This window comes from Biomphalaria glabrata, chromosome 12 (assembly GCF_947242115.1).
Source record: "Biomphalaria glabrata chromosome 12, xgBioGlab47.1, whole genome shotgun sequence".
NCBI classification, from domain to species: Eukaryota; Metazoa; Mollusca; class Gastropoda; family Planorbidae; genus Biomphalaria; species Biomphalaria glabrata.
In genome coordinates, this window is record NC_074722.1 from 30,059,281 (window position 1) to 30,073,316 (window position 14,036).

The window sequence follows — 14,036 nt, forward strand, 5'->3', positions numbered from 1 at the left end:
ACACAATAGGATTATGTAATTTACCCATTATGTCAAATTTTATTTTCTGTGTTTTAAATACAAAGCAGAAATCTATTTACACTTATTAGTTAGGGTATCACTGATAAACAAGTGTAAAGAGATTTCTGCTCTGTATTTAAAACTCAGAAAATAAAATTTGACATAAACTTTCAATAGATTTAAATGATTTTTGGCGTGATGCATAAAATTATATATGACCTACAGTCAGAAAATGGTTGGGAATTACTGGAAGAAATAATTAAAAAGCTCTTTATTTTTTTTTTTAAAGAGAATATTATCAAATGTAGTAAATTCTTTTTTTTTTTTCTTTATTTAGAAATTTACATTCATTTGTTGACATTCAGCTTTTAATTCTATTCCAATGACTTGAAGTAAGCAGTTCAATATATACAATTATAAAAGGAAAATCTTTTAAAGATCAACAGTGGTCATAACTATTTATAGATTGACCTGCCAAGTTAGAAAAAAGTTACATATTAAAAAAATGTTTGTAAAATGTTTTACTTATTTCGGATGTTCCTTCAGAGTTGAAGATAATTACTTCCTAGTCCAAACCTCCCGCTGGACGACGGGGGATGGGAGCGGGCAGGGTTTGAACCCGGGACCATCGATAAGTCAGAACGACAGTCCAGCGTGCAAACCGCATGACCAGGCAGCCATCCAGAAAGATAAGAATAAGAATTAATTACCTCCATGGCTCTTTTTAGATGTCTTCTTGGTACATTCATTGTGAGGAAGTATTAGTGCTGCCCCCTTGACTGTAAAATAACTTTCACTAAGACTGAGGGGAACAAACAAAGGTTTAAATGTGTTAAAAAGAGAGACTTCATGAAAGACTGAAACAAAACTGAGATAGCAACACAGTTACACAGACTAGACTAAAAACTGAGACAAGAATACAACACAATTACATAGACTAGACTAAAAACTGAGACAAGAATACAATACAATTACATAGACTAGACTAAAAACTGAGACAAGAATACAATACAATTACATAGACTAGACTAAAACTAAGACAAAGACTACACTACAACAATACAATCACATAGACTAAACAATAGAGTAACTAACAAATACATGTTCATTAAAATTACATCTACTAAACAAAAAGATTAAAATAACTTAGATTCAAGTAGAGCCACAATTTTAATTGCTTTATCTGTTCTGCCTAATTATAATTAAAATTACCAGATAAAATTACTCAATACTAGCTAGAACAACATTATATTTCATATAACTTTTAATCATATTATTTTACATAATTTCAAATATTAGCCATAAAATAAATGATTTTAACATATTTTAAATGTAATATTAAAAAAATATGAGTCATCCTGAAATTCCAACAAAAAAAGATTTGCATAAAAAAAAACCCAGACAAATCTAGCATATCCTGTACACCATGCTGGCAGGCAACTTTGACAAAGACAATGCTGGCAATACCAAAAGAACATCAAGAAAAGTTGAGTTGTACATGGCGAAATGTTAAGCATGGACAATTGACTTTGTTATTGTACAGACTTAAATGTACCAATTTTTTTTAATCATCTTTATTGTTTGTGGCAGGAATCAAACCCAAAAGTCACCCAAGACTAAACTACAGAGATGTCTGCAAGTGAGACATGAAAACTACAGGCATTAATGAAAGTTTGTAGGAGGAAGTAGGCCAAGATCGCACAGCAAGTACTGTGCTGGTACAAACCTCGGGGGAGAGCAAAAGGAACAAATCTGCCTTAGTCAAGAGAAGGAAAAAGAAAGTTGCCCTGAAACAGATGCACACACGTGGGAACTGTGGCAAACTTTGCCACTCCAGAATTGGCTTGATAGCCAACCAGATTCTGCCCCGCCACAAGAAGAAACTAGAACCACTGACTCATCTGTGTGCATCCATTGTCTGAGACAGAATGAGACACACACATATATATATTTATATATAATATATATAATTGATGTAACTAAAAATACTTTATATAACTAAATAATAGTATTAATGAGTAAAGGCAGGACATGTAGTCTGCATGCCAGACAATCGCCTTCCCAAACGACTTCTGTATGGGGAGCTGTGTGCAGGTAAGCGCTCCCAGGGGGGTCAATACAAGCGCTATAAGGACACAGTAAAGAGATCCTTCAAGGAGTAAATATTGACATTCATGGCTGGGAAGCACTAGCTCTCGATCGCTTCTCATCGCTTGAAGTCGTGAGATATGAAGTAAGGAGAGTGGCCAGTGTGAAAGAGTGCCGAACCAACCAGAAGCTGAAAGAAGAAGCAGGCCTATCTGCAACAACTGACCAAACCTACCAAAGCCACGTATGCGGCCGGCTTTTTAAAGCGAGGGTTGGACTTAACAGTCATCTTCGAGATCATAGGATATGAAAAATGTGCTCTTCTTCTATCACGAAGGAGGAGCTATACTAATGAGTACAGAATAATAATTATTTGTCTGCTGTTTTAATTAAGAAATAAAACCTTAAAGGTAGTTTCACTAAATAAAGTTATGAATACAGTAGAACATTTGTCAGTAATTGTATGCCAGATGTGTGAACAAAATCCCCCCTCCCAACACCTTAAAAAAAAAAAAGCAATGCAAATAATAAGTAAATGAGAAAAAAAAAGTATGTGTTGTTGATACATGAGCCCTGTAAATAATAAGGGATGGTGCTATTTACTACATGCAAGCCAATGTTAAAATAAAGAGATTAACTTAATGCTCTGATTATGTGTGGCACTATGATATAAGAGTTTAGCAACTTCTATTACTGAATATGGCATAGTACTACAGATACATATAAAATTGCATTTTTAAAAGCACTAAGTTAACATTTACAAAAAAAAAGAAGCAAGTTAATATATAAATCTTTTGCCAACTATACAAAAGAACAATTTAATGTTGCTAGTAGGACTTTAGTATGGTAAGAACAATTTATGAAGAAATCCAGGCCAGATGTTTAGCAAAAATTAGTGACACAACTCTCAAACTACACACTAACATAATTAGCATAGTATATGGGTGCTCTGAAAAACCTGGCATGAAAAAAGTGGTTTAGAAAACAGAATCAAGTCAAAGCCATTTTTTTTAAAAGTATTTTTATTTTACACTCCAGCATACAGATGATTGCAGAAGTGATACACATTAAAAAAAACACATTTCAAACAGATTCTTTCAGTTCAATTGCCTTTTTAGTTAAAAAAAAAAAAAAAGCAATTTTTTAAATCCAAGTTTTAGTAATGTTTGGATAATACAACTACCTTTTGATTTGCTGGAATAATCACAATGTCCAGTATTATTTGGTTCCTATGGTTTAGCTATATAGGAAAAGGTTTCATACCCGCAATTTTCATTTCTTTGAATACAAATTATTTTATTCTTTTTTGATAACTTTGATCTTTTATGGACATGTCAAGTATTTTAGATTTTAGAAGTCATGTCCAAAGATTTGAAACATTCTAAAAGGTTTGAGTATTATGACTATAAATCTTCTGACTTGAAAGAATATGTGCTACATGCTCTTGGAGCTTGCATTGCATTTTTTTTTCAGAAATGTACTAACAGGCTGTGAACACCTCAAACATCACTTCTGCAGATCATTAGAGGGTAATTTTCTCTAAGTAACTACATCCATACACATTGAATAATGTTACAAAATACTTTGCAGCATGAAGAAATATGGGATCTTATAAACACTATTTAAAATTAACTGTAATGTTTTGAATTAGGTCCAAACCTCAACAACTGCTGGACATAGTTTCATGTAAGAAGAGCTACAATACATCTAGACTTCTGTCATTTGTAAATCTTTTTACATTTTTTAAAGAAAATGGTACATTATGGAATTAAAAAGAAAAAGATAGTAATGGATGTAGCTTAACAGTCTAGCACAGAAATATAAGACTGTACAATTTCTGAAACAACTGTCACGCTTCACAATGCAGTAGATTTTGTTATTCTATTTCAACCTTCCACAACATGAGACAACTACAAAATGAACAGAAACGACTCACTGCAGTTCAGACTGGCCAACAACAAAACAAATATGCCAAGAGCAAAGGAGGGAATTAATAACACAGAATTGATTCTACCTCAGAATTGAACAATATGGTGACCATTTAGAAATGATATTAAGAATATAATTCTGATTTCTTTTTTTTTTTTAGCTGCTAAAGGTGTTATATTTGAGCTTACAGCAAATTTTATGACATTATGTATATGGCCACAAATATTTAAAATCAATTTAGCAACGTAATTTAAAAAAATAAAATAAATAAAAAACCCAGTAATACTGCCGGCCTCCTAATAATTATGCACTAGCATGTAGTTTTGGTTCAACACCTAACAGTTCAATTCTTTTGCTTTGGTTTGTGAGTCTTGAATAATATAAAATAGTATATGCTGTAAATGATCATTAAACTCTCTAAATGAAAAAGAAAGTAAAAAGTTAGCAAGATGCAGTCGGGGGGGTGGAGAAAGGGGAGTAATACTAAGCTCACCAAGGTCTAAGCTTGGATATAAAACGAACAGTGCTGAATATTTTTCTCAGCTTTTCTCGGGAAGTCTTGGATCTGAAAGTGTTCAAGTTCATGGACTACATTTTTGGTGTGAAAGCATAACATTTCACTATGTGAGTGCTGGTGGCTGCCAATATTTAAATATATCAAACACAAGCCTTGATGTGCAAGCTAAACATAAATGCATATGAGCACATAACATCTGTTGTTTCCTATAAAATTGGACTGGATGATATTTAATATCTCCTTCAAAAAACATCTTCTATAGTATATCAAACAAAACAAAAAACACCAACAAATAATTCAAAATAATAATAAAGTACAAATCAATCTCACACACACATAAAATTATACCAGTGTTTCCCTGACTTTTCCCTAAAAGGAACACTTCACACATTCTGAGTATTTAGTGGAACATTTTGCTTAATTTTTAGAGAGATTAATTCATGTGGTGGTTAACTAGTGAAATTATTGAAACAGTTCACGGAACAGTTCATAGAACACCTATTCAGGCCTCAAGGAACACAGTTTGGGAAAAATGCATTATACAAATACACTGGCCCTGATGGTAATATAACAGCAGATTAATACAGAGTAATGTGTTTAAAATTTTAAAAAATTAATGATCTTAGAATATGGCTGATTTGACATGTGGAATGCGCTCTGATTTATCTTGATGGTAAAGGGTTCGAACCATGCCCATTTCTATTGCAAGTAACTAACTAACAACTAAAACCAATACTAAAAGACGTATGCATGTGTCATTGAATACAAAAGTTTAATTATTTCCTTTACTATAATTAATATAAATACTATATGAAACTCAGTAATTTTGTTTTAAAAATATTGTTTGCATATTGAATTTTAAAAACAAAATGGCTAGCTGGGAGAAGTCCAAAGGTAACAATGGCACCTATTTCAAGCACAATACAGACAGTGAATTCTGTTTTTCAATAGCATTTTAAATATTAGTTTTTATTGTTATTTTTAGATCTAAATATGACAGTGGGGCCAAATAGCTGCTTATCTCTTAAACAGAGGCAGCTATAAATCCATAATAGAAGATGGCAGAAGTATCATATTACTTGACTTGAAATGTAAAATAGCTTCAAGGCGCACAATGTTTTTATTAAAAAAATAATCATTGATCATTTAAACATGAAAATGTGGCGCAGAAAGTCATTATTCTATCTTCAAATAGCTTACAAACTAAACCCAGTACATACAAGTTTGTAGTCCTAGCTATTATGATAGTTTTGCATAATATCTATAAAGATTATGTTCAGTACTGTTCAGAGGAGGTGGGTATAGATGAATTAAAAAGGCTAAGTACGTTTGAACTTGGCTACCTATGAAAGGGGCTACAGGTTCGACATCTGACTCAAGCAGAGTTGTGTTTACTGAGCACCTAAAGGTAGCAGGGAAAACCTTCTCCCAGATACCCCCTCCCCCCACAAATAAGATTGGACCATAGCGCTCTGAGCATGCTATAAGCATGAAAGTAGAGCCATAAAAAAGCTATAAAATAAAATACAAAAGAAATTAATAGAATAATTATTTCATCTCAGATATATTGATAATAATAGTATGAACAATGAAGAAAAAGAAGAAATTTAAAAAGTGAGCATGTGACTTAACATGCCTCAAATAGTGTTTTACAAACTATATAAACTTTTTCAAAACATGCTCTTAATGTGTATGATGATTGGAAGATTTCAATTCACTTGACCATTTTTCTTTCATTCGTAAAGAGAGCTTTCTTTTTTGTAACTATTATTAAAAAAAAAACAAAACAATTGGGTGTGATAATGGTATCATCTCTACAACATTTGTATATACGGTTACATCACATTGGGATAGGATTGATTTGGTTCTAATAACCGGCTAGTCTGAGATTCAACAGTGTAATCTGATTTGTTTTGGTACTTAAGAATTCAGTCCAAATAAGCAGTTGATCTGATAAGCTGAATTCAACTATATTATTAGTTACTGTCGCATGTCAATTTAAGTTAGCCAAATACATGTTGTTTTTCTGTTACATTTATTTCTAGGAAAAGAAAACTTATAGAGGAGCTAAAACAAGTCCTAAATTCCCAGTGGGCTAAAAATAAACTTAAACTATGCAGCATCGTGCGTCCTGATTATTCTAAAATCGATTCCGAGATGGCAGTGTATAAAATGGGTCCGAACCGAAAATTCAAGTTCATAATTTGTTTTCTTTCATTTTGAAAATATCTCTGATTCTAATTGATTTATATTTTGAAATCACGCTAGAAATATTTTGTGGGTGCTTATTTATTTTATGATTCAAGTTCTTGCTATTAAAATAAACAGTTTTATAAAATAGATTTGGGTTGATTTATCAGTTTCATAAATCTCTGGCACACGCTTCAGTTATGTGTGACTAGATTTGTGTCTAGAAATACTGATACATATTAACTACGCAACAGGAGCATCACAATAGGTCCAAGTTCTTTTTCTTTCATTTAGAAACTACATAGAGCACTTAGCCTAAATATAATAAAGGTGTCACAGAGCTATCATTAGATTTGGTTTACATTTGATTTCATGTAAGTGAAAGGTTTAGCACAACAGTTAACCTCTCTAGTCATTGTACATTATTTGCTAACTTATAATTATGTATTATAACTACATGATTATGATGGGCATTACAGTGGCAGAAATATAATACTATCATAACAAAAGCCAAAGCTCATTTTCTTTTTCCTTACTTGTAAGTGTAAAAGTAACATTAGGCAATAGAAAGCTACCAAGTTAAAGCTTGTATTACTTAATTATAAATAATTATAAAGTCTGACATACGTAAACTGTTTATCATATACATTTAAAAAGCTCTTTTTCATAACTGTAAAGATTTCAAACAAAAGATATATTTATATTAAAAAAAAGTGATTACTTTTCTGGTTTATTCAAGACACAATGTTAAAAAGTTATATTTTAAAACAAGAGAGTGAAAATTGTTAATACAAAGAAAAACTTCCAAATAGGAGAGAAGAAAGCTTGTGCTACATTGTTCTTTCTAGTTCAAAGAAATAAAAACAGTACCTTTATTTTTTAATTGCTTAAAAACTGATTATTTCAACATCCCTAATAGAGGCTATTTAAAAAAATGAAACAAAAATGACCTCCAAGGGGAAGGTAAGATTGGTTTGAAATAAATGTTGTTGTTTTTTTTTTAACTTCTACCTATAGAAAAATACAGGACACCAACTCCTTAAAAGTGGTTGCATTAGACCTCTCTAGATAAAAGTGAAGAAAAGAAAAAGTCACATTATATAAATATAAAAGAAAAAAGATCATCTAAAAAAAAATGATTCTAATTTTAATAATAGTTGTTTCAAAGCTAATCAAATAAAATTTAAAAAAAGTAAAGTTCCCCTTTCAGACCTTGCAATCTACAGGGCAGATGAAGTTAAGGTCATCTGTTACTTTGGTCAATGGTTAACGAGCAGGGTGTTATGTGGCCAGCACAATGACCAACAGCCTTTACATTTCCCCTACTAATTTTAGGTACCCATTAGAGCTGGGTGTTCTCAGGGGTGCCCAAAGATCCCGAAATAAAAAATCCCAGTCTTCAACGAGATTCGAACCCATGACCCCAGGTACGGAAGTTAAGCTCTTAACCTCTCAGCCATAGCGTCCCCAAAGCTAATCAAATCATCACATATAAAATACATCCATAAGGTTCTCGAGTTCCTAGATTTTTAAAAATATTAACACAAAATAAACTTTTTAGTAGCTAACAAGTACAGTCATATTTTACCACTTCAGATTTTATAACTTCAAATGATTTTTTTTTAATAGTAATAATATTTATCTCAAATGTCTTGGGGTTAAACACTCTAGCAAATCTAGCCTAATATATATATATATATTGGGTCATATAAAAGTAATTGCAACTAATTGCATGACATTTTATCTTCAACTTTTTATTATTATGGAGTCTGCAGCCCATTAACTGTGATTATAAACAATTCATGACTGTATACATTTAATATTTCTTTATTAAAACACAAACAAAAAGGTTCATGGTTTTAGAAAAACAATTTAAAATTGATTGCAAATACTATGAGCTTGTTGAGCTTCAATGGATGATCAAAGATAAAATAATAAATATGGCTACAATAGGATAAAGCTGAAACTATGCAGTCTAACACACCTAATTAGATATAATCAATGTAATAGTTCTTTGGAAAAGTGCATTAAATTCATAAAATTGTATACTATAGTTAAAACAATTATATAGGAAAAAACAAATTCTAACGTCAAATAAAGAGAAACATATACAGCCAGTTATGATAGAATGTATGTGTGTGAACCTTAAGTCTCTAACTTATCAAGTAAATGAACAAAATAAATAATTCACTGTTTCGACATATTGAAAGATTTTTTTTAAACAGCTTCTATGAAAAGAAATTAAAAAAAAAAAAAAAACTGGCTGTAAAATTTTAATGAAACAAAAAAAAAATATAGTGTAATAAAAATATTTAATAATGCTCTTAGTTTTTTTTTTTTTTAATTATTTTGTTTTCCATTTACTTCAAGCTGACAAACAGATTAACAAAAATTAATCAGCATGTTCAGCAATCAAGTAATTAAAAGAAACAATAAAGTGATTGAGAAACACTCTGTAATAAAAAGCTAAATTGTCTAATACATACTTTCAACACCATAGAATACATATTATATATATATATATATATATATATATATATATATATATATATATATATATATATATTATATATCATATACCTTTTTCTTAATTGAGATTTGCCTTCACTAGCATCTTCAGTGCTATCCACACCATCCTGAGAATTGAAAGAAAGAAAAAGAGACTATTTGAAAAAAACATAACTATTGCAATTATTATTAAATTTATATGAGAGTGTGTGTGTGTATGCCAAGGAAAAAATTACCCCCCCCCCACACACACACACACAAAATTCTGGCCACGCTCATGATTATATGTACACTAATACAGTTTTCCCTAGGAACATGCGTAGGAGGTAATCATTTTCTTTTTTGAAGTACATCAACATCTGTATTTTATTAGATTAGATAAGATACAGTGAGTATAATAGAAGTATAATACTAATACACTTCTATTATACTCACTGTATCTAATAAGTGATAATAAAGAGGCGAAACAAATGGCTAGAAAATGTGCTAACAACTTTTGGAGGGATACCTGCAACAGAATCCAAGACAGTCTCCACTCAGGAAATAGCAAAGCTCTATTTGATGTCATTAAAGCGGCCCTGGGTCCAACAGTGTCTAAGCCTGCCCCCCTTCTATCCAAATCAGGAGAAAAAATTACAGATCAAACCAAGCAGCTAGAACGATGGACAGAACACTACCTCGAAGTCTATGCCACACAGAATACAGTAGACGATGTCGCCCTGGCTTCTCTACCAGATCTTCCAGTACTGGAATGCCTAGATGAGCTTCCGAGCCTTAGTGACCTCAAAAAAGCAATTAACTGCTTAAAAAATAGAAAATCTGGGAGCGATGGTATCCCAGTGGAAGTAGTGAAAGTCAACGAATCACTCCTGCTCCCTGAACTCTATACTCTCCGCTGCCGCTGTTGGGAAACAGGTCATGTCTCACAGGACACGCGAGACGCAACTATAGTCACAATATACAAGAACAAAGGGGATCGGAGTGACTGCAACAACTATAGGGGTATCTCTCTCCTCAGTATAGTGGGCAAAATCTTTGCTAGAGTGGCACTATCCAGGCTGCAAGTGATAGCTTCTAGAGTCTACCCAGAGTCTCAGTGTGGATTCAGGAGTGGTAGATCCACTATAGACATGATATCTTCTCTACGACTACTGCAGGAGAAATTCAGAGAGAGAGACAGACCCCTTTACATTGTTTTTGTTGATCTGACTAAAGCTTTTGACATGGTCAGCAGAAGTGGCCTTTTCAAACTCCTGAGGAAAATAGGTTGCCCTCCCAAACTACTGAAGTTAATTGAGTGTTTTCACGAGGAAACTAAATGTACTGTCAAATTCAATGGAGCCCAATCAGCACCTTTTGAGGTTTGCAGTGGTGTCAAGCAGGGATGTGTGCTCGCACCTACTCTGTTTGGCATATTCTTCTCCTGTCTACTGCATTATGCGTACAGCGACATAAACGAAGGTGTGTTTCTCCATACAAGATCCTCTGGAAAACTATTTAATGTATCAAGGCTGCTGGCAAAAACCAAGGTTAGGAAGCTACTTGTCAGGGAACTACTGTATGCTGATGATGCAGCTATTGTGGCTGATTCTGATATTCAGCTACAGTCCATGGTTGACAAACTATCTGCTGCTTGCCAGAAGTTCGGCTTAAACATCAGTCAAAGCAAGACTAAGATACTTGTCCAAAACACAAACACTGCACCTCAAGTAAGCATTAATGGCCAACCACTAGAAGTTGTTGATCACTTTTGTTACCTTGGCTCCATCATATCCAACAACACTCTACTGGATAAAGACATAAACAACAGGATAGCCAAGGCAATGGCCACCATGTCACGGTTGCAGAAAAGAGTCTGGGATAACATATTGCTGACTAGCAGTACCAAAGCCTTAGTCTACCGGACCTGTGTGTTGAGCACCTTGCTGTACGGAAGTGAAACATGGTCAACCTATTCATGGCAGGAAAAAAAGCTGAATGTCTTCCACCTCCGATGCCTAAGGTGGATCTTTAAAATAAGGTGGCAAGATAAGATAACCAATGAGGAAGTGCTACATAGAGCAGCAGCAGACGCCTTGGCTGGCTTGGCCACGTTCGTAGAATGCCAGTAGGTCGACTTCCACAGGACATCCTGTATGGCGATCTAATAGAAGGCAGGAGAGCCGCTGGTCGCCCACTTTTACGTTATACAGATGTATGCAAACGCGACATGAAGCTCTTCAAAATTGACACTGGCAACTGGGAAGAGGTGGCACTGGACAGATCCACATGGAGAGAGAGCATAAAGGAAGGGTCACAGATTGCAGATGTCATACACAACAGAAGCAGAAAGAAGGGTGAAAATGCAACGGCGCCTGGTGATTATATATGCCCAACCTGCGATCGCTGCTGTGTATCAAGGATTGGCCTCTTTAGTCACACAAGAAGTTGCAAAGGGAAAAGATCGTCTCTCGAGACGTAAAATGCCACAGAAATACTAATACAGTTGAAAACCAATTTAGCTATGACAGAGTCTTTTAGTCTAGATCTAGGGTCCTAGACTCTAGTGGCCCTTGCAGTAACACTGACATAAAATCTAGAAAATGATCATTATATCATATTATATGCCTGATATGATATTGTTGTCACCGTTGTTGATAGTGGATAGTCTAAACCAGTGATTCCCAAAGTGGTCTATATAGACCCCCAGGGGTCTACGAAGACTTCCAAGGGGTCTAAGAAAGTGAAAAAGTAAATTGGGGGTCTATGACTTTAATGTTCACACCCCATTAATTTAACTATTTCAAACACTTATAAATGATTTGTACTCAGTTATAAATATGTACCGAATTATTCAAAAGTAAAATAGTTGTATTTAATTTCAATACTTATTTAAATAGTTAATTTTGTCTACATGTAAGTAATGTTTAACAAAAAGAAATCTTGATTTTAAAGCGTTGATTATTTATTTTCTTGTTAAATAAGCGATTGTCTATAATAAGAGCCTTTTTATGACCATATGAAACCAATTACACTCGAGGATTATTTGAGACGATGCCACCCTGATAAAAAGAGAAAAGTGAGAAAAAAGTTCAGAATAGACTCACAAAATCTTTCGTCAACATCATATAGAAAAGATGGAGGCACGGTGACTGAGCGGTAAAGCGCTTGGCTTCTGAACCGGGGTTCGAATCCTGGTGAAGACTGGGATTTTTAATTTTGGGATCTTCTGGCGCCTCTGAGTCCACTCAGCTCTAATGGGTACCTGACATTAGTCAGGGAAAAGTAAAGGCGGTTGGTCGTTGTGCTGGCCACATGACACCCTAGTTAACTGTAGGCCACAGAAACAGATGACCTTTACATCATTTGCCCTATAGACCACAAGGTCTGAAAGGGGAACTTTACTTTTTATATAGAAAAGATGGTGGTTTGTGAGCATTTTACAAGATCCCTTTACCTATAGCCAAATACGGAAAACACTGTAGATAAAACATTGATTTTACCAGCCCTTGAAGTAGTTTTAAAAACTGTTTTACACAAACCTTCATCTGATACTCTTGCCCGAAGCTTACTGGTTTAGGCGCCAGTAACTCACCTTTTACCCTTCTCCTGTTAGTGAAAACAGAACCGCAGGCTCAATATTTGAGCCAAACGTGAAAGATCAAGAAATACACGAGAAACTATTTACGACAGCTTTTACAATAATACATAAGGCAAATTAATAAATTATTATTTAATGTTTGAAGGACTACTTCATAGAACAATGAATTCCTATATGAAACAATATCCATAGAAACGGATGATGAACATACAAAATAAAACATTTCCAATGTGCATGGTGATTCCAGCAATACATATTGTTATTTTAATAGGTTTAAATTAGAATTTTATTTGTAAAAAAGATAGATCTCTCTAACTTATGATGTAGCCTCAAATTACCTTTTCACTCTTCGACTCACTGCAGTTAGAAATTAGTTTAAAAAATTAGTTTGTGAATGTGCAAAAATGCAATATAAGTTAAGCAGGGGGTCTACCGAAAATCAGAAAACATGGCAAGGGGTCTACGAGACACAAAAGTTTGGGAACCACTGGTCTAAACTCTCTAGCCTCTAGAGCAGTAAATCTAGAAAGTCTTTTTGAATAGTGACGAATACATTTTTACAATTATTTTTTTTTATTTAAATAGATTCAAGCTATAGTAACTATACTACTATGACTATAGACAATAATATATAAATAATAATATATAAATTATATAATATATAGGAATATAGACTATTAATATAATAAATATAAAATTAGAACTAGAAATTATCTACATCTACTATGATCTACATCTCCATAGTACATTATCTATGTAAATGTAATATATATTTTATGTTATTAATTTAAATGTAAATTAAATTATAGATTATATAATATTAATAGAATTTAATTTTAATTATTTAATCTAGATCTAGATAGTAGATCTACTATAAATATAATTAATATAATTAATTTTTATTAATATAACTATAATTAATTTTTTATTTTTAGTTAGCCAAATTAAAAGTTACTGAAAAGTAGCATCTACCAATTCTGGGTCAGTGCTGGGACTTGGAGAGCGTTGAATGGTAACTAATGCCATTTTTAGAGAGATCAATATAGATCTAAAAATCAAGGAGGCATTTTTTGAACAAAATTTATATTTAACATTTTACTGTTGACAAATAAAAAGAACGAATACAACACAGGTAGATCTAGATTAGTCGTCCCTTGATGCCATAAAAATACGGAAGTGATTGTCAAGATGTTGTTTCCCTTTGACTCGGAAATGTTTGTTACG

The 14,036-nt window shown here is 33.1% G+C and overlaps 1 protein-coding gene across 5 annotated transcripts in view; it reads right to left on the minus strand.

Annotated features, from left to right (window-relative positions):
- LOC106051541 (uncharacterized) overlaps positions 1-13,997 on the minus strand; it is a 37,636-nt gene extending 23,639 nt beyond the window's left edge. The window contains exons 1-5 of one of the 5 annotated variants that reach the window (XM_056005780.1): positions 13,785-13,996; positions 9,305-9,360; positions 7,736-7,788; positions 4,511-4,582; positions 711-802 (exon numbers count right to left, since the gene is read on the minus strand). In XM_056005780.1, the coding sequence (XP_055861755.1) occupies positions 711-802; positions 4,511-4,582; positions 7,736-7,779 (208 nt within the window). In that variant the 5' untranslated portion in view covers positions 7,780-7,788; positions 9,305-9,360; positions 13,785-13,996. Of the gene's footprint in view, positions 1-710; positions 803-4,510; positions 4,583-7,351; positions 7,395-7,735; positions 7,789-9,304; positions 9,361-13,784 lie in introns of those variants that run through there. The other 4 variants (XM_013206724.2, XM_056005781.1, XM_013206726.2 and 1 more) reach the window with 4 other exon arrangements.
- Between the last annotated feature and the right edge of the window lie 39 nt (positions 13,998-14,036).